This window comes from Primulina huaijiensis, chromosome 8, assembly GCF_012295235.1.
Source record: "Primulina huaijiensis isolate GDHJ02 chromosome 8, ASM1229523v2, whole genome shotgun sequence".
Classification (NCBI taxonomy): Eukaryota; Viridiplantae; Streptophyta; class Magnoliopsida; order Lamiales; family Gesneriaceae; genus Primulina; species Primulina huaijiensis.
The window spans coordinates 16,620,073-16,639,630 of NC_133313.1; the positions used below are offsets into that span (position 1 = coordinate 16,620,073).

The following is a 19,558-nucleotide window of genomic DNA, read 5'->3' on the forward strand; positions in this document are numbered from 1 at the left end:
CATAGGAGAGTATTTGTTCTTTTTATTTCCTCCAACAATTCAAGGCATTTAAACACATAGAAAAAACACCAATGAAGAACAACAAGATCCAAAGAACTTACTACAGGTTATCCAAATTCTTTATAAAGAAATCAAAATCACCAATCCCAAACAATAGTCCAAGAAAGAGATCCAGGGCACTGTGGACCAACATTCGGATCCACATGTTCATGAATTTTATAAAAATTCACACTCTTATCATTTAAAACTCTTATGTTAATGTCTATAAAGCTCAAATTCTTTCCTCCGATCAAATTTCTGCATCCAAATGCACGCTTAACATCCACAAACACACGGCAATACAGGGAACATTCGGATCCAGCTGTTCTTCATGATCATAAACAAGAAAGAAAGAAAAAAACTTTATAAACGAAAACCCAGTAAATTAACCATATTACCACGTAAAACATCAATCTTGGAAACAATATCAGCACTACCAAAAACAGAATAGAATCCAGATCATCCACTCAAACAAAACATATACAAACAGAGGGAGTGCGTAACAAGAGAAAGAAGGAGGGAGAGGTGTGGTTCACCTCGAAGAAAGTCCTGAAAAAATCTTGAATGATTCAATCAAACATAAATGGGAAGTGGATATGCACGAATTAATAATAACATATAGTTTCTCGTGAACTGGATAGCAAAAGATATTCGGATTCTACGCGTTGCTTAAACGCGTGCAACTTTTTAATGGGTCCCACCATTTTGTCAAATCTCTTAATTTCTCTGTGTAGATTAGTCAAAAAGTAAAAAAAAATTGGCTTCATAGAAATTTACTTATAGAAGAAATAAATTCTGTACAAGTATTTTAAAAATATTTTAATATTTTATAAGTGAAAAAATTTAAAATATCTATTTAGATAAAAAAAATTTATATTATATAACATTTTTGAAAAATATTTTTAAAAAATTATTATCCAAATATATATTTTAAAGAACAATGAAGATATAGTTTTTGATGTTTTTAAATATGAAAATAATAATAGAAATCAAAATTAAAACATATTTGTTCTTAAAAAAATTTTCAAAAAAATTTTATAAAAATTTTTTATAAGTATTTGTCCAAACGAAATTTTAAAATCTAAAAATTATTACATGAATTAGAAATACTTTTATTAATTAAAATAAAATAATAAAATCTAGATTTTCTTTAAACAAAAGAATTCATTAGGAAAGTTGGATCTGAAGCTAGAAACCGTGTTTTTCTAATATTCGATTTTCAACTTTTTAACCATCGTAAAAAAATTTTACTTTATTTTTGGTAAGAGAACTTATCCAATCACATTCACTCTTAACTAATAAACAACAACAAAAAAATGTGTTTTAAGAAGATTAATTTCAGTATGATTTATTTTTTATGAGAATGTAAAATGTTTCTTTAAATGAAAAAACGTTTGATATAATTGAGTCGCAAATTTAAGAACTTTTTTTTTTTTTATATGTGAGACGAGACGATATTTCCTATGTATTTTTTGGAAATATTTTAATTTACCAATTTCCATTTATATCCTTAAAATACATCTGCATCACCGTCAGTCTCCTATGCAATTATTATTTTGTATTCCGGTTTTGTTTATTATAAAAAATGAATGATGCTTTATTTATTCTAAGACAATAGGTTATATCTTACTATTTTTTGGAACTATAAAACTAAATCAAATCAAATCAAACCAAACAACATTGTTTGGATCGATTTTCAAAATTTCGGTTTCGATTGATTTTAATAACAATCAAACTATAAAAAAATTTATTTAATTTGCTTCAAATTTTAGATAAAAATAAATCACATCAAACCGATATATTGGTAAATTTGTAAATAGCATAATGACATTGAAACTTTATTTATGGAAGGATTTAATCTATAATCATAATCACAGGTTCACAACCACATAGTTTTATATAAATTTTATGAACTCTTAAATTTCAATATCTCATGTATTAATATCAAAATTAAAATTAATCACCCAAACCAGATCAAACTAAAATGCATGAATTGATTTCATTTGGTTATAAATTATTCATGGCTTGTTTTGGTTTAGAATTTTGTAAAATCAATAAAATAAAATATGGTTTGATTCGAATTTTTATCTAAAACAAAACCAAAATATAATCGAACACCCTTCACATTACCGTTAGTTATGAAAATCTTGTAGCAAATTTCATCACCACTTACAGGAACACAACATAAATAGTTGCGAAAACTCCGTGGTTCAACACATATTATGGATCAAACTACTACTATATCATCATACAAGTTTTAGTTCCGAATCGATTTTGATAGACTAAATGAATCTCGTCTCACTGAGACGAGTTTCAAATTAAAGCTTCGATGGTTCGGATATTCATACATTCAAGAAACCCAAAATATAGACTCAAACTGGAACATTTTAGTGCCATTATTCAGATTACCTAATAATATGGACATGCCACAGTACAGGCAAAAGTAGATCAGCAAAACCTCAATGCGGCTTCCAGTTCTTTTTCGTCGTCGCAATTGTATCCAAGTAGATAAGCTCGAGCTGAGACAGTTCAACACCACAGATATCAATACAAAGAAACGGAGTCGAGAGAGATCTTACGATATATAGGACACACTTGATCAACAATGTTTCCAGAATTTCTCAAAATACTTCTGGGAATTTTCGATTCTTTTTTTTTTAAATTAACATGGGATAACTGGGCCAGTAATGAGATGATGTGTGAATATACAAAATAATGATTGTACTAGAGAATATAAACGTGATTGAAAATGCATTTTTGAGAAAATTTAATAACATAGCATCATATGTTTATTAATGTCTCCAGGAAATGAAAATATTTCCCGGAAAGATAAACAAAAACTGCCTAGAATTTTGTGACATAAATAACAAACTGTTCTTACCAAAACGACCAGATCCCATGAATGGTTCGGCTTCATCCGCAACACCACCTTGTTGCTGATCCTGAATTTTCAGAACATGGAAAAAATCGATTATTTGGATTAGTATGTTTAAAGTGGGAGGAAAAATCAATAAAAGACAAGTAAAATAAACTTTTGTTTTAAATGCAAATATTTCTGTATCCAAAATATACTCCATCATGTTCACAAAATTCCAGCTTGCGAAAAGTCAGAATTTTATTCCGAGATGCTCAAGGCCAATTGAAACCTAATCTTATAACTACCCTACACCATTTTGAAAACAAATTGATCTCTTGAAATGTCACTAATTTTAGCTTTTGGTTTCTACAATTTAATTATACCTAAATATTAGGACAAATAAATTCTGAGATGCCTTTTTACGAGATGTAATTGAAGAACAGAGTGGAAAAAATGTTTTGTGTACATATGAAAATAGCAGGAAATGGCTAAATAATGTGAATGTTTAAACAGCAAACTATGAAAAATAGCTAAAAAGTACAAGTCGTAGAAGAAAAGTGTCTTACAGCATCATATTCCATTTCGGATGGTGACAGTAAACGATCAAAACAACGCCCAGAGATGGTGCAGACCAACAGTTCATTCATGGGATCCATAACAACTTCTTTGCACGTATCATCACAAACTACATAAACACATGGAAACCATGGTTGAGACTTGAGAATCAAGAAGTTTGCTTTTTGTTTAACAAACCCATTCAATTAAATTTATCGTCCCTTCAATCTCCACCCAACATTTCAAGAAAAGATAGTCTCTTACCATGAACATTTCCAGTCTTCTCACAAACAAATACATCCCCAATATGATAATAAGTGCAACTTTCTCCAGAGCATGCATGATTGACTTCCACAGTATCAGACAGACCTCTGCTGCTCTTCCACGATGAGATTTGATCAGCAAGAGTCTTGTCTAGAATAATACGATCATCATTCACCTTTACAACAAATATTAGACAAGAGTTAGGGCGAAGCCTATTTTGCTTCCAGTGAAAAGGGGTAGACACTATTCGCGACTCCCAATAATCGCCCTCTTACCTAAGGTCGTGAAAAGTAATGGTGTAAAAAAACAGATTTGGACAACCTCAGTAAAACTATTTGGCTATTCAGCATCTTTTCAGAGATTGTGGTATACAACAAACTGAGGTAGGCGAGGAAAATAGGTGCAAAGAAAGCAACATTGTTAAAGTAATACAGCTTAAGGATTCATCAAATACACTATCGTTATATAAAAGATAAATAAATTGACATAAAATCCTTGTGGGCGTTCAATATAGGAAACACAATTCATAATTCAGAGAGGCTCTCTTCCTTTCTATTGCCAAAGGCAAGAAGAATCAACTCACTGCACATCAAAATCAAGAAACAGCTACCAGTTCGACTTTTTATGTACTGACACACTTTAACTAAGATGCCAATAAATTAAAAAAAATGGTATAAAAGAGCTAGGGGTAAATTTAACATTCAAGCTCATTCAATTGTAATTTTATTTACCTGAGAAAGATTTGGTGCTTGGCTTCTCTTAGCCACCTGCATTTGGATGTAATATTCTTTAAATTCATTAGGGCAATTCCTCACAAACTCAACCATATCTTCTTCATCACGCTGTTAATCAAATAAAAATAGTTTGATATCACAAAAGTAATATTGTAAAAAGATCATTCCCATCAGAAAATTAAAAAACTAAGAATCACAGATTTAACATGAGACTAGCTCTTTAAGGATGACGAATGCACGGCAGCTGCTCAAATGTAAAACTCTAAATCAATGGCAACATTTAGACATTCAATCATTTCGTTGTGAAGTATATCGACAGTAAATGAAAAATAACACTTAAAAGTTAAAACCAAACTCACCTGAATGTAAAGCTTCTTCCATGCACACTCTCGGAGTTTTTTTGGAGACAGTAGACTCCATCGCAGACAATATCTACACAAATTACTTATAATCACTATTCTTCTACAAAAGATACATAAAATAATTCAAAGCTATTGATTTATATTGCTAGCACTAATGGACTACATGCAAGCCAAAATCACTGACACATGAGAGAAAGAGTAAGTGTGTTTATTACTAAAAAAAATTGATCCATTTCATTTTGTATCAAATAGTTCATTAAAAAAATCTAAAAAAACTTCCAATCAAGCATAATTCCTATTACAGGAGTATTTCAAATTTACTAGATACGACAAAAGCACCACAATTTGATACTAAATGGCACGGAGAAAAACGATAAAGAACCATGCACAAGCGCAAACATCTGCATAAATATATGATGTTTCATCAAGCCAGATTGGGCTCTGTGGTCTGCTTACGGTTTTAGGTTTGGAGTTGGGTAAATATGATGATAAAGGGGAAGCACAGGTAAAAGTACTTACAGGCGACGCCACAAGGATTCATCGGAAGCAGCAAAATTAAAGAATCTACACACCAATGAACACGAAACAAGATCCTGCAGTTCAATAATCAGAAAAGATTCAACAGCAAGACAAATAACAAGTTCAGAAACAATACAGATTCATCCTGGACAAAAATTGAAAATAATTTATGCATCTTCATACCTCAGAGGAGAGAAACTTGAGGATGTTGTACAACAATTCGGGAGGGATGTTACTGAAAATTCCGGTAACAATTCTCCAAGGCAACTCTCTGCTATCCCTACCGTGTATCCCATTATTGTTAATGCTGTCCGCTACAGTGGAACTTTTCTTTGAAGGTGACAGTGCAGAATGCGCTTCAGCTTCTAGCTCAGAGGTTGGCAGCGATGATGAAGATGATGATCTTAAAGCCCTTGACAGTTGTACATCACTGATTTCACCTTCCTCGATTTTAATTCTCTTTTCTTCTCGCTCTTCCTTCTCTTCTTGTTCACTTAGCTCCCCTTCCTCCTCAGCACGCAATCTCTTCCCATCTCTTTCTTTTTTCTCCCTCCCATATGCCTCTTCTATGGACCCCTCCTGCATTACACCGTCCAAGAAACCTCATTCACGATCTATCACACGTACATGTAAACGTGTTAATGTCACACACAAGCTGTAAGTTCCTAACTTCCTTCCTATTAAGATTCTAATATCTAACCTACAGACCCCAAAAGTTCACTATATAATTACAAAGGCATTGCTTAAGTAGAAAGTTTCTGTTGGAAACCAAATTTTTCTAAGAGGTTGAACACATGAGACATGGATAAGCGATAGTTTTATTATCTAATGCATCTCCTCCCGTGTAAGCCGTATAAAGGAACATACACCTGAAATTACATATCCAAAGCATAAACATGTGGGCAGGTTGCGGGGATGTGATGATCAAGGCTAGCATCCAAAACAATATAAGAAAATATAAATTATAAGACCAACATATTATACCTTCACTGGAATCTCCCTTTTCTCAAATAAGAGGTCAATAAATAATAGTTTTATAATCTAAAATTTTCAAGCATACTTTTTCAGCAAGCAAACCATTATATCTTTTAGACCATCCACAAATAAACTTGATACTTTTGACTCCAAACAGGAGCAACATTACCTTCTGAGACTCTTGCAATAATAATCCAACATATCCGCATAGCAAAGTATATAATTTAGGTGATGACATGCAGATAGACGCAACCAACATTTGACACCAGTTGAAAACACAATTACATGTGTTGCAGATCAAATTTTTGGCTTTTAATTTCCTTAAAATGATAAATTTCACTCCATACAACTTAGTCATCCGACGCAAAAGTTCCTGAGATCACTTCTATTTATCTATTGAATATGATATTTTTCACTATTATCACGCAGAATAGATAATAAAAAATTGAGTACACCGCTCACCTATAAATATATATATATATATAATAAAATAAGCTTCCATCACCAAAAACAGCTTTTTTTCGTTTTTGCAAGGCCAGAAATTTCTTATTGATCAATATTATGCACGTATATCTCTAGAGATTTTCGTGCATAATTCGTACAGATCTGCAATTCAACATCAATTACGTAAAACTCGAAACGTAAAAAACCAAACGGACGATAACATCTATACCTGGTCGGAGATCTCGGAGAGGACTTCGGATTCGAGAAACCGAGCAAGGCCTTCGTCTTCATCGTCAGAAGCCATTGCACAAAAATTCTACAAAAAATCAAATTTAATAATAATCGAAAATGATACACACAGAAATCGTGTGTACATACAGATGAGGCGGTGGGGATAAGGAGCAAAGCCGCCGGAGATCTAAAGATGGAAGCTGCGGCGAACCTGGACCATCGATTTATTTTATTGTGGAGTGAAGCCACAGAAGGAGATGCGAGACTCGGTGGGATCCGCTTGATTTCGGGTCGGTTTTTCGTAGAATGTGGATCGTGAGCGACTCTCGGGTCGATGGGTCGTGTTTTAAAAAAATCTATTCGGGCCCAGAAATGTGGGCTGACGTTTGACTCTATATGTTCTGAAATATATAAATTTCAAAATTATATATTTTTACAAACTTCAATTTCTTATTAAATATCGGTTCTTTAAAAAATTAATTTGATTGATCATTTAAGTAATTATAGTAAAAGATCCTATTCTTTTCTTCGTTCATAAACACATGAAATTTTTTGAGACTTAAAATAAATATTTTCTAAGGATGATTAGGGTTCGATTTTCTTAAAATAATGTAAATCGAATTGTCATATATGATTGGTAAATATTCTTAAAAAATCGCGGTTTTACATGTAGAACGGTTTCGGTCAGCTTCGATCAGTTTACCCTTTTTTTTGTGAATGATCAACAACAAAAATCAAATATTCAAATCTAATTTTAAAACATCATTGTAAATTACTATCCAAACAATAATTGCAATAAACAAAATCTTACATGATTCAACATATATATAATAAATTGTTTATCATTATAAAATAGTATTAAAATTTTTTTTATCATCCAAAATTATTTATTTGATGTTAGATGTTGTATTGTTGCTCATAATTTCTTCCTTTTAAGATTATGAAGAATATTTAAGAAAAACATGGTTTTTTTTAGGAGGAATAATTTTGAAAGTGCATAACAACTTTTTAAATTGATTGTATCGTTTATGTATTATTATAATCTTAGACCAAATGTTATGACAAATTTTTAGACGGGATGGTTTGATGTGGTTTTTAATCCATAAATATATATAATGTGATTTATGATTATTATTTTTAATCACAAATTTTAGAAAAATGAGAAAAATCGATGTGATCCAATTCATTACAAACGATTTAGACGATTAATAAAAAAAATTGATCACCCCTAAATATTTTCTCATAAGAATTAAGATTGTATTTAGATTGATAGATTTGAAGTTGGGATTTCAGATTGATAATAACAAATTAATTGATTTGTTTGGATTAATTCAAAGAACAATGCATTTCAAATATCAAGTAGTAATTTTTAAATCATTGTAATGAATTTCAATTCATTAAAACATGGAATCATTTTTAATCATCGTGTCATATACTTTTTCAAATAAAAATAATTCAATTCTAAGAATGTCAATTCGGATGTGTTAGGTTGAAGCATGGTTATTGTAAAAAAAAAATACAATTTCCCGACTCGAACCAAAATCGGAACCCAAACTCGAACCAACCAGATTAAATCGACCCACCAACCAACCCGAAAATATATTTTTTTAAAATATAATTTTTTAGATATATGATTTTTTACCATGGAACATTATTATTTAAAAAATAATTAAATACAAATTTAAAATACATAATAAATATTTTAATTTAAATACATAATAACATAACATCACCTAAATACATGATAATTATATTTCATGGATTTAAATATTTAAATTTAAGAATAAAAGTGTTACAAACTATTAATTACTTCAAAAAAGAATCAATTGTTTTTAAAAATTCATATTTGGACGAGGGGGTGTCGGGGCTTATAATTGGCTCAAAGTCATAACCAACAGCATAAAGATGTTACTGGACTCATGGTCCATCCAACACGGCCCAATATTATTCCGTATACGGGAATTTATTTGCTGTAGACGGCGCATCAACTCCCATTTCTCTCTTACCGTTGAAAATCGGCGCTATTCTCAAATCTCACGGAGCTGAGCAAAACAGAGGAGAAGAAGGCGACGCCATTCAAGCGTAATTTTCACGAAATTTCGTGCGCTCAAGCGATCGCGCATCTGTTGGGGGAGAGACATTTTTCCGTCTGAGAAAAATGGGGACTGCCAATGCGCTGGCTCCGGGGCTGTCGCGGAAGCTGAAGAAGGTGCTGGAGACTCGAACCGACACTCCCGATCTACTCGCTTCTCTCCACACTCTATCCACTTTTTACTCGGACAATGCACCTCACGCTCGTCGGAACCTCAGATTTACCGTTGAGAAACGCGGCCTCTCTATCAACGAGGAGTTTATCGCCGCCTCTGCTACAGCTCAACAGGTATACGAGTACATCGGTTAAGTCAAACGTGCAGGGTACAGCTACTAATATTTTCATTTTCTACGGGAAATTGTGAGATATAAATAATTTGGTCTTGTAGTGATTTCCAGATAGTTTTGATCGAGGGACTGGGAATTTGGAAAGCTTCGATTTTTTACTTTATAAATTGATCTATGTTTGTCCATCATTGGATTTAACTGTGAATCTGACTAATAGGCATGCTTAATTCTACTGGTAGGACACTCAGCTCTTACACTGTGTGTAATTATATACCTTGTTTACGAATTGTTTCAAATTCATTCCTGTTAACCAGTTTATTCACAATGATGTATTCAGTGCGCAGTTACTTTTTATGGTTTTATTATTTGTTTGATGCTAATGCTGTCAAATAAGTAACATGTGGGATAATGTTAGTGTGGTTGATGGTTTTTATAGGCCTTGGATCAGGTGGAAGAAGAGGTTAATGCTCTGGCTGAATGTTGTGATAAGTATGCAAGCTCTCCTGATTTTCCTTTAATTATACTTCTTTTTCCGCTTTTGCTTAATATTCTACTTGTACCTTTCAGTTGTTTTGGCCTATCATCATCCTTTTGGTTTATCATAAAATTTAATGGCATGAAAATTATTTACACTTATTTATAGTTTTGTCTATCTATGTGCAACATGTGCATAATGATTAGGTCATTTTAAGCTCTTTCCATTAAATGGTTCTGTTGTTAAAAGAAGGTGGGTAGTTATAATGAAAATGGTTTTCCAGTAAATCAATCTAAGTAGGTTCATAAGCGACGACTAATAGCAACGGTGAAGATGTTTTCAGTTGATTGCAAATGCAAAATGTAGTTAGTTTGGTGCAACATATGCTATTTCTGTTCACAATCCTGCCTTTATGTTACTAAGAGTTCGCTCATCCATCAAGCCTATTATATCTGTTACCATGTACTCACCATTTCTCAAGGTTTTTATATTTTTTCACAGGAATCTGTTGGGAATTTTTTTCAAGCAGCATTTCAACTCATATTAAGCCTTTTTCATTCTTTATAGGTCTCCCTCCTCGTGTAGCATTGCTTGAGTGGTTGTTTTGGCATTTTCTCTTAAATTTGTGTTAAATACTTTAATGTCACACTCTTAATATCCCTTTTGATTATTATGTTAATTGTAGTTAGCACAGGGCAATTTCTTTTTCGTGCACTAAACATAATGTTAAACTCCTCTGTGATCATTGATTGAACCCAATCTCATGTTTTCTTGAGAACTTCCGGTGGAACCTTGTGTTCAAGGCAATATTAGGAAAATTTAACGTGATAGGTTATCAGAAGAAAACACGCATGGTAAAATTCTTATTGACTAGCAAAAGGTTGAATATCTAGGGCATTTATCGACGCTAAGAAAACCACACCATTTTTTCTATGTTCCTAATCGTTTGCGCTACTTAGACCATTATGAGGCTGTGCCTTGTCTTTTATGTGCCTAGCGAAGTTCTTTTATTTAGAAAGTCATTTTTCCGTTAATATTCCTCAGTGAAGAAAATTGAAATTGATACCTCCTTTATACCCTTCTATTTCGCACATTTGTGCTCCTTCGAATGCCAACTATACTTACTCTGATATCAAGAAAAATAAGATTTTATTAAGAGAAGAAACATCCTGTGCTGAAAAAAATGATCATGGTATCATGATTTTGTGCTGTAGGATTGCGAAGGCTTTGAGTAATTGTAATGCTACCACAGGTGATATCATCAGTACAACAGAGAGGCTTAAACAGGAGCTTGAAACCACTACACAGAGGCAGGAGATTGCATTATGCTTTCTTCGTGATTATCAGCTCTCCAATGATGAGGTACTGGTTGATTTCCAAAAGTTGAATTTGCCTGGCCCTCAACTATTTGGTTAAGTGTGTGTATCGTTTATCATCTAGTTATTATTTGTTTCTGGTCATTTTTTCAGATTAACGCCTTGAGGGAGGAAGACCTTAATGAAAACTTTTTCAAGGCACTTGCTCATGTTCAAGAAATTCATGCCAACTGTAAATTGTTGCTGAGGACACATCATCAGGTCCTCTCTCGAGCGCATCTCTATTTGTCCTTTGTGTTACACTCTTCTCCATTTCTTTTCTTTAAAGCCTTGTTTTTTAATCTTATCCTGATGAAAGTAATGTATCTAGCTGAAGTTGCCATACTTTTGCTCAAGCATACCCTTGGTACTATAGTGTTTTGAATTCACATAACATTATTTGCAGCGAGCTGGTTTGGAGCTTATGGATATGATGGCTGTTTATCAAGAAGGAGCTTATGAACGTCTGTGCAGGTAATTTGTTTTGACATATTTATAGATTTGAGCTAGAAATTTACTAGCCACGGCAGTCACACATCGGGTATAGTATAGGTCACTCAATAGCATATTTAGGATAGGCTTGGTGCCGTGATAACAGTTTCTCTATTTGTTGCAACTTGATATCTTAATTTTGGTGTGTTGTACATGTTTCTTGTACCTGCAGAAACAGTTTGGTTTTCATGTTCAGCAAACTCATTGGACATAATACACTTACCATCAGTTTGAGGCTCTAGGATTCAATCTTTTTTTAGAGTAATATGTGGCATTATTATAACTATTGATTATTAGGTTTCTAAGCCCTTTCATGCACTATTCTGACGACACCCTCATCTGTTTGTCATGTAAAAAATTGTTTCTTTATTGTTATGATCAAATATCAATCACTCAAGGTTGCCTGCTAATGTATTTCTCCTAGATGGGTTCAAGCAGAGTGTAAGAGTCTTGGGGATGTTGACAATCCTGAAGTCAGCGACCTCCTAAAAACTGCAGTTGGATGCCTGAAAGAAAGACCTGTTCTATTCAAATATTGTGCGGAAGAGGTATTCATGCTTACTAGCTAGAAACTAGAGAAACATGTTGAGCTTCATTTGCTTTTCTCATAAAGTATTCCTGGATTATAGGTAGCAAATATGAGACATAATGCATTGTTCAGAAGATTTATTAGTGCCCTCACACGTGGAGGGCCTGGTGGTCTACCAAGACCAATAGAAGTTCATGCTCACGACCCTTTAAGATACGTAGGTGACATGCTGGGATGGTTGCATCAGGTAGATTATTTTTCCCCTTTTTTTTTATATTTTTTGGCTACTTTCATCTTTTACCATACATTAAGTGAGAAATATTAATACTAATAAAAATTTGGCTACTGTATGTATAATTCCTGAAATGTCCTTATAGTGTTCTTGCTTTGTTTTTTTATGCAATATCTTGATCCATGTTTTTTGATAGAAAATGACTGTGGTTCACAATGGGTACCCCAAATTTCAAGCATAGATGAGATTTTAAAATGGACAATTTCAAAACCTTCAAAGGTGAACGCGTAAGATATAATTGTGTATTATATGATTAGTTTATGATGGAATATAAAGCCTAAAGAAAATCTAAATTAGTAATCTAGATTTTTTGTTAAGTTTTTAATTTGTAGGATTGCATTAACAAGCTTTATATAAACATGAAAGTTTAAAAAGTGAGCAATTTATTTAATGGATTTTATTTGTATTTTGTGCACGCCCGGCGTGTGCTCTGTATACCAGATAATGTATGACCTCCTACGGCGAATGTAATTTGATGATGTTGACAATTTCTTTGGTGATATGTCAGGCATTGGCATCTGAAAGAGAACTTGTCCTTGCGTTGCTTGATCCAGATTTTGTGACAGACACTGGACCAACAGCTCAACGATTCTCCAAAATATCTGGGAATGATACTGGAAAGGCAGAGTCGGACTTGACATTTGTTTTAGACAGGATATTTGAAGGAGTTTGTCGACCGTTTAAAGCGAGAGTCGAACAAGTTTTGCAATCTCAGCCTAACCTTATTATTTCATACAAACTCAGTAATACTTTGGAGTTTTACGGCCACACTGTAAGTTTTACAGATATGAACATTCAATTTGTCCTTTTTACTTATATAATTTGTGTCGGCTGGTTATCTTTGTACAGATATCAGATTTGCTAGGAAGAGAAACAGCACTCTGTAATACACTCTGGGCTCTCAGGGATGCTGCTCAAAAGACCTTTTTTGACATACTAAAAACTCGGGGAGAGAAACTCCTACGATATCCTCCACTTGTTGCTGTCGATCTTTCTCCGCCTCCAGCTGTAAGGGAAGGAGTGTCGGTGCTTCTTGAAATAATTGAAACACATGACAGTGGTGTCATGGTTTATTCGTCAGGAAAGAAGCCTACATTTGAACCGGTCATTTCTGCTTTGTTGGACCCAATAATTCAGGTGTGTTATATTTAGAGTAATGACATTATTATGATGGCATAGGATACCCAATGCCTGATGCAAAAGTGGTCCTGGCAATTATAAAAACTTATTATCCCAATTATGCACCACATTTTTATATGAATAAGCATGACTCTGGTATTTTATTACATAGATTGGATTGCTAGACACCCATAAGCTAGACGGTTGGAATGATAACTCATATTTTTTAAATCGTACAACATTCCACTTTGACCTTTTTTTTCACAAAGATTAACTACTCCCTTGCAATATGGTTTAGTGCAAGAGTGTTGTTTATCGTAAGATCTTGCTCCAGCAGCATTACATTTTTCCAATATGTGAAGTGTTCTGCTAAGCTTTTTTTTTTTTTTAATACTCCATTCAGTGATAAAATTTGTGAATTTGGTTTTCTTTAATCTTTTGTCCAATTTGAATTCTGGCCCCTGGTGTTCAGATGTGTGAACAAGCGGCAGAGGCGCATAAATCCAAAGGAGTTATTCAGTCGTCAAGGAGAAGTAGAGGAAGTTCAGATCCTGCTCAGCTCCGCAGATCATCTATAGATGCTATTTTGGATAACAGCAGTTCAACCCCTTTATCTCAGGTTTTTTCTTTTCTTTTTTTAAATTTCTCCATTGGATTTTATATTTGAAAATAGGGGGCAGAACTAGAAAGGAAAGGGCTTGGTAGTCTCCCCCATTTAAATGAAGAATTTCCAATTGAAAGCCTTTTTTGCTCGAATTAAAAAATCTCTGGTAGTTTTAAGTTCGTCTTCTGTAACATCTTTGACTTACTGGCTGTGTTTGCTGCCAGATCCGTGAAGTACCTTCCAAAATATTTTTGATCAACTGCTTGTGTTCTATCAGACAACCATTGTTAGGGCACGAAGCTGCATCTGAATACATAAAAAAGCTTGGATCAATGATAGAAACCCACATGCACGATCTCGTTGAAAAGGAAGTAGATTCCATTCTTCGAAGATGCAACTTGTCGCACAAAATGTCTTACTTCCGGGACTCATTGACCAACAACGACATCTCTGACGAATCAGTTTCGAAGACTCCAATGTCTGAGACTGAAGCCATGTCCTCCACTGTTCTTTCCGAGTGTTTGAAATCTTTCTTCGGGCTCGTTTTGGGAAGCGAAAGTTCTCTCCCTGAGTTCGAGCAAATGAATGTTCCTAGTCTTCGATCAGAAGCTTGTGTTCGTTTGGCTAGAACTCTTGCCGACGCTTATGAACTTATATATAAGGCCATCATGTATCCGAGGAACGGATATGCGGAACCTAAGTCATTGGTCAGGCATTCTCCTGATCAGATAAGGACCATTTTGGGGATCTGAAACTGTGGATTGGTTCAAGTTGTGATATGTGAAAAGAATACGAACCTGGATTTAGTTTTCCTGGATTCAGTTTTTCACAGAAGGTACCTGTCCATGTGTGACAGGTGTATTTTCTGCTTTTAATGTGATAGTTTACATTTTATAGATGAATTTCATGTATTTTTTTGAGTAAATTTGTGAAAAATACATCTGTCAATATTTGAATTAAAATTCAGGACATACCCACAATTTTTTAAGAACTAGTACTTGACAATACTACAATTGTAATTTTAACTCCCTACAAACTCAAATTTACATTTTTGTTCTTTATTATTTAAATAAATATATTATTTTATACACAAAAATTATGCATGTCTTTTCCATCTAAAATATAATTTTTTAAAAATATTGTTTCTCAATTATCTCGGAATAAACGTAAATATTTATTTTGACATACAAATTATCAATTATGTGGTTTCAGATACTTGATTTCGCTCATTCAATATTCCAAATATATAAGAAAATACTATATTTTCGAGTAATCATCACAAATTCAGTCATTTTTTTATCTTTCCAATAAAATACATCATGATGACTTATTCATGTCATCATTATTGAGTGGCACTGATGATGACATTCTTGAGGAAAAATGTGTGTATCGTTTATCATCTAGTTAATATTGAGTGGCACTGATGATGACATTCTTGAGGAAAAATGTGATACCTAAATTAAGACAAATAAGACAAATTCGAGTCCACAAATACTTGATTTTACCCATTAAATACTCAAATTCGATTACTTAAGGATGTCAAAACATATAGTTTGAAGTTAATATTGATTGACATTTAATGATGAGATTTGTGAATTAAAAATGTGGTACCTAAATTGGTACAAATAGTATCTAATTCGATCTCACATGTACTTTATTTTACCTTTTAAGACTCAATTTTTATTATTTTGGGTATCAAAAAATATAGTTTTAAGTAATATTGAGTGATTTTTGATGTGTTATTTGTGAAGTTAAAATGTGATACCTAAATTGATATAAATAGTATCTAATTTGAGTCTACCAATACTTGATTTTACTTCCTAAATACTAAAATTTAATTAATTTTTTATGTCAAAATATATAGTTTAAAGGTAATATTGAGTGGTCTTTGATGATGATATTCAGGAAGTAAAAATATGATACTTAAATTAATATAAATAATACCTAACTCGAGTCCAGAAATACTTGATTTTACCATTTCAAAATTCAAATTTTATTATTTGATGATCTCAAAAAATATAGTTTGAATTTAATATTTTCTATGGTGTCATTCGTGAAGTAAAAATGTGATACATAAATTGGTACAATGAAAACCTAATTCGAGTTACAAATAGTTGATTTTACCCCATAAATACTCATATCCGATTATTTGAGGATGTCAAATTAAACATTTTGAATCTCACATTTTCAGGTATCACATTTATAATTCATATTTGTTATTATCAAATAAGTAATATGTAACATTTTTACGTATCACATTTTTACTTCACGAATGTAAAAAGAATATAGTTTGAAGTTAATAGCTTTTGTTGGTGTCATTACCAAATGCCACTCGATAATTCATGGAGCCGAATTAGGTACTATTATTATAAAATTAAGTATCATATTTTTACTTTACGAATGTCATCATCAAATGTCACTCAATATTATCTTCAAACTATATATTTTGACATAAAAATTAATTGAATTTTAGTATTTAGGTAGTAAAATCAAGAATTTCTAGATCGAATTAGATATTTTTATATCAATTTAGGTATCACATTTTAACTTCACAAATGACAAATCAAAAGTCACTCAATATTACTTGAAATTATATTTTTTTATATCCCAAAATAATCAAAATTGAGTCTTAAAAGGGTAAAATCAAGTACAAGTGAGATCGAATTAGGTACTATTTGTACTAATTTAGGTACCACATTTTTTATTCACAAATCTCATCATCAAATGCCACTTAATATTAATTTCAAACTATATATTTTTACATCTTCAAATAATCGAATATGAGTATTTAAATTGTAAAATCAAGTATTTGTGGACTCGAATTATGTCTTATATATATTAATTTATGTATCACATTTTTACTTTACGAATGTCATCACCAGTGCCACTCAATATTAACTTCAAACTATATTTTGACATCCTCAAATAATTATATATGAGTACTTACATAGTAATATCATGTATTTGTAGAATCTAATTATATACTATTTCTATCAATTTAGGTATCACATTTTAACTTCACAAATGACACCATCAAAAGTAATTTAATATTACTTAAAACTCAAGTATTTTCTTACACATTTGAAGTATTCAAATAGCCAAATCAAAGATTTGGAACGCCAAAATATGTATTTTATCGGCCAAAATAAATACTTTTTCTAATTTCATGATGAGTGAGAAGCTGTGTTTTTTCAAAAATTAGATGATATGAATAAGTCGTCTTAACATAATTTCAATGGAAAGATCAACAATTACTTAATTTATAGTGATTTCTCGAAGAACCAATATTTTCTTACACATTTGGAGTATTTAAAGAGTCAAATCTAGCATCTGAAACTTCAAAATAGGTAATATGTATGTCGAAAAAAATAATTGATCTTATTTTATGATTAGTGATGAATTATGTTTATTTTTTTGAAAAAATAAAATGACATGAATAAGTCACCCTAATGTATTTTTCATGAAAAGACCAATAATGACTTAATTTGTGGTGATTACTCGAAAATATAGTATTTTCTTATATATTTCAAGTATTGAAAGAGCGAAATCAAATATCTGAAACCTCATAATAGGTATTTTGTATGTCAAAATAAGTATTTACGCTTATTCCATGATAATTGAGAAACAATATTTTTTAAAAATAATATTTTAAATGGAGAAGACATGTGTAATTTTTATGGATAAAATAATATATTTACTTAAATAATAAAAGGACAACAATGTAAATTTGAGTTTGTAAGGAGTTGAAACTACAATTTTAGCATTGTCAGGTACTATTTCTTAAAAAATTATGATTATATACTGAATTTTAATTCAAATATTGATTGAGGTATTTTTCAATAACTTATTGTTTTTTTTTTAATGTACTTAGAGGAATGATACGTATTCATTTAATAAAATTTTAAAATGAATTGATAGATGTGACCGGAGGCATGAGTTGTTTGTGTGCATGAGAACCTCTATGTTGGCTCATGGCTTTATGGTGGCCGTTGTCCCTCCCTTATCTGACATTATGGTAATAAAATTATTTTGGGTTTTTAATTTTGAGTAGGTCTCATGTGAGACCGTCTCACGGATCTTAATCTGTTAGACGGGTCAACCCTACCCATATTCATAATAAAAAGTAATACTATTAGCATAAAAAGTAATACTTTTTCATGGATGACCCAAATAAGAGATCCGTCTCACAAATACGACCCGTGAGACTGTCTCACACAAGTTTTTGTCTTTAATTTTTCAAAAATTTATGCCTTCAAAATTACTGTTAAATTATTTAAAAATATTATCTGTACAAATATTACGTATTATCCAATTGAAAATTTTATGTTTCGGTGGAGAAACAGTGTAACACGTTTGAAAAACATATTCTAATGTTATCTCTAACTGCACCAGTTTTTAGTTCAAAATTCTTCGACCCATCGATTCTAAACGCAACTCTATAAAGAGTGAGTAGGTCTCTTGTGAGACGGTCTCACGAATCTTTATTTGTGAGACGAGTCAATCCTACCGATATTCACAATAAAAAAATAATACTCTTAGCATAAAAATAAATATTTTTTCATGGATGACCCAAATAAGAGATCCGTCTCATAAAATACGACCCGTGAGACCGTCTCATACAAGTTTTTGCCAAAAAAGTATTCTTAAAATATTTCATATTATTTTATTTACAATAAAATTTTTAATTCTATAAATTATTTATTTTTAAATTAATTAAATAGAAGAAAATCTTACACTTAAATTTTAATAAAAAAAATTTATTCTTAGGAACAAGTAATTAGAATTTAATTTAATCTAATAAAATAAATAATTCAAATAAGTTTAATGAAAATAATTCTTTATTAAATTTATCTTTATGAATTAAAAATAAAAATTAAATAAATAAATAAATAAATTTAAGTAATTAATAAAATAGTTTAATTTTATCTCATTTATATTAAATAATTTTTATAATGAATTAAATACCAAAGATAAATAAATTATATAACTGATTTGAAAATTAAAATAATACATTTATATTGTGGGATATTGTTTTTGCCTTCCGGATATATATTTCACTTTGATCTTGAAAAATAAAGCATCCACTGAGAGGACTTCACTATCAAGTATCATAGCATTCCTGGCTTTCCAAATAGCACAAACGGTGATGAGAAGGCGAGCAAACAAGCTATATTAATAGGAGAAGAGTACTTGTTGTGGGCACGCTTGAATGATAGACATAGAATAATGGATGTGAAGCCAATCCTTAATCTTGATCCAAATCTGTTTAGAAAAATGACACTCGAAGAAGAGAGAATCAATAGACTTCAAGTGCCCAGAGCACAATTCTTGTC

At 31.8% G+C, this 19,558-nt stretch overlaps 2 protein-coding genes across 4 annotated transcripts; one reads left to right on the forward strand and one right to left on the reverse strand.

The window, feature by feature from the left end:
• Positions 1–2,266: 2,266 nt before the first annotated feature.
• On the reverse strand, positions 2,267–7,319 carry LOC140983465 (F-box protein SKIP31-like). 2 transcript variants are annotated; one of them, XM_073450528.1, is made up of 10 exons: positions 7,192–7,319; positions 6,979–7,065; positions 5,514–5,909; positions 5,331–5,404; positions 4,809–4,881; positions 4,447–4,557; positions 3,716–3,890; positions 3,463–3,581; positions 2,921–2,981; positions 2,267–2,558 (listed from the first exon to the last, which is right to left on the reverse strand). In XM_073450528.1, the coding sequence occupies exons 1-10, from the start codon at positions 7,198–7,200 to the stop codon at positions 2,488–2,490; spliced, it is 1,176 nt and encodes a 391-aa protein (XP_073306629.1). In that variant the 5' UTR covers positions 7,201–7,319; the 3' UTR covers positions 2,267–2,487. The 2 variants fall into 2 exon arrangements, with proteins under 2 accessions (XP_073306629.1, XP_073306630.1); XM_073450529.1 differs by having other exon boundaries at positions 7,128–7,290.
• Positions 7,320–8,964: 1,645 nt separating this feature from the next.
• On the forward strand, positions 8,965–18,270 carry LOC140983113 (conserved oligomeric Golgi complex subunit 6-like). Of its 2 annotated transcripts, XR_012176387.1 has the most exons (12): positions 8,965–9,360; positions 9,796–9,848; positions 11,049–11,196; positions 11,304–11,411; positions 11,596–11,663; positions 12,106–12,229; positions 12,311–12,457; positions 13,011–13,274; positions 13,352–13,639; positions 14,094–14,240; positions 14,450–15,145; positions 18,180–18,270. XR_012176387.1 is itself a non-coding variant. In XM_073450027.1 (11 exons), the coding sequence occupies exons 1-11, from the start codon at positions 9,139–9,141 to the stop codon at positions 14,975–14,977; spliced, it is 2,097 nt and encodes a 698-aa protein (XP_073306128.1). In that variant the 5' UTR covers positions 8,965–9,138; the 3' UTR covers positions 14,978–15,158. The 2 variants fall into 2 exon arrangements, 1 of the variants encoding a protein (XP_073306128.1); XM_073450027.1 differs by lacking the exon at positions 18,180–18,270 and having other exon boundaries at positions 14,450–15,158.
• The last annotated feature ends 1,288 nt before the right edge of the window (positions 18,271–19,558 follow it).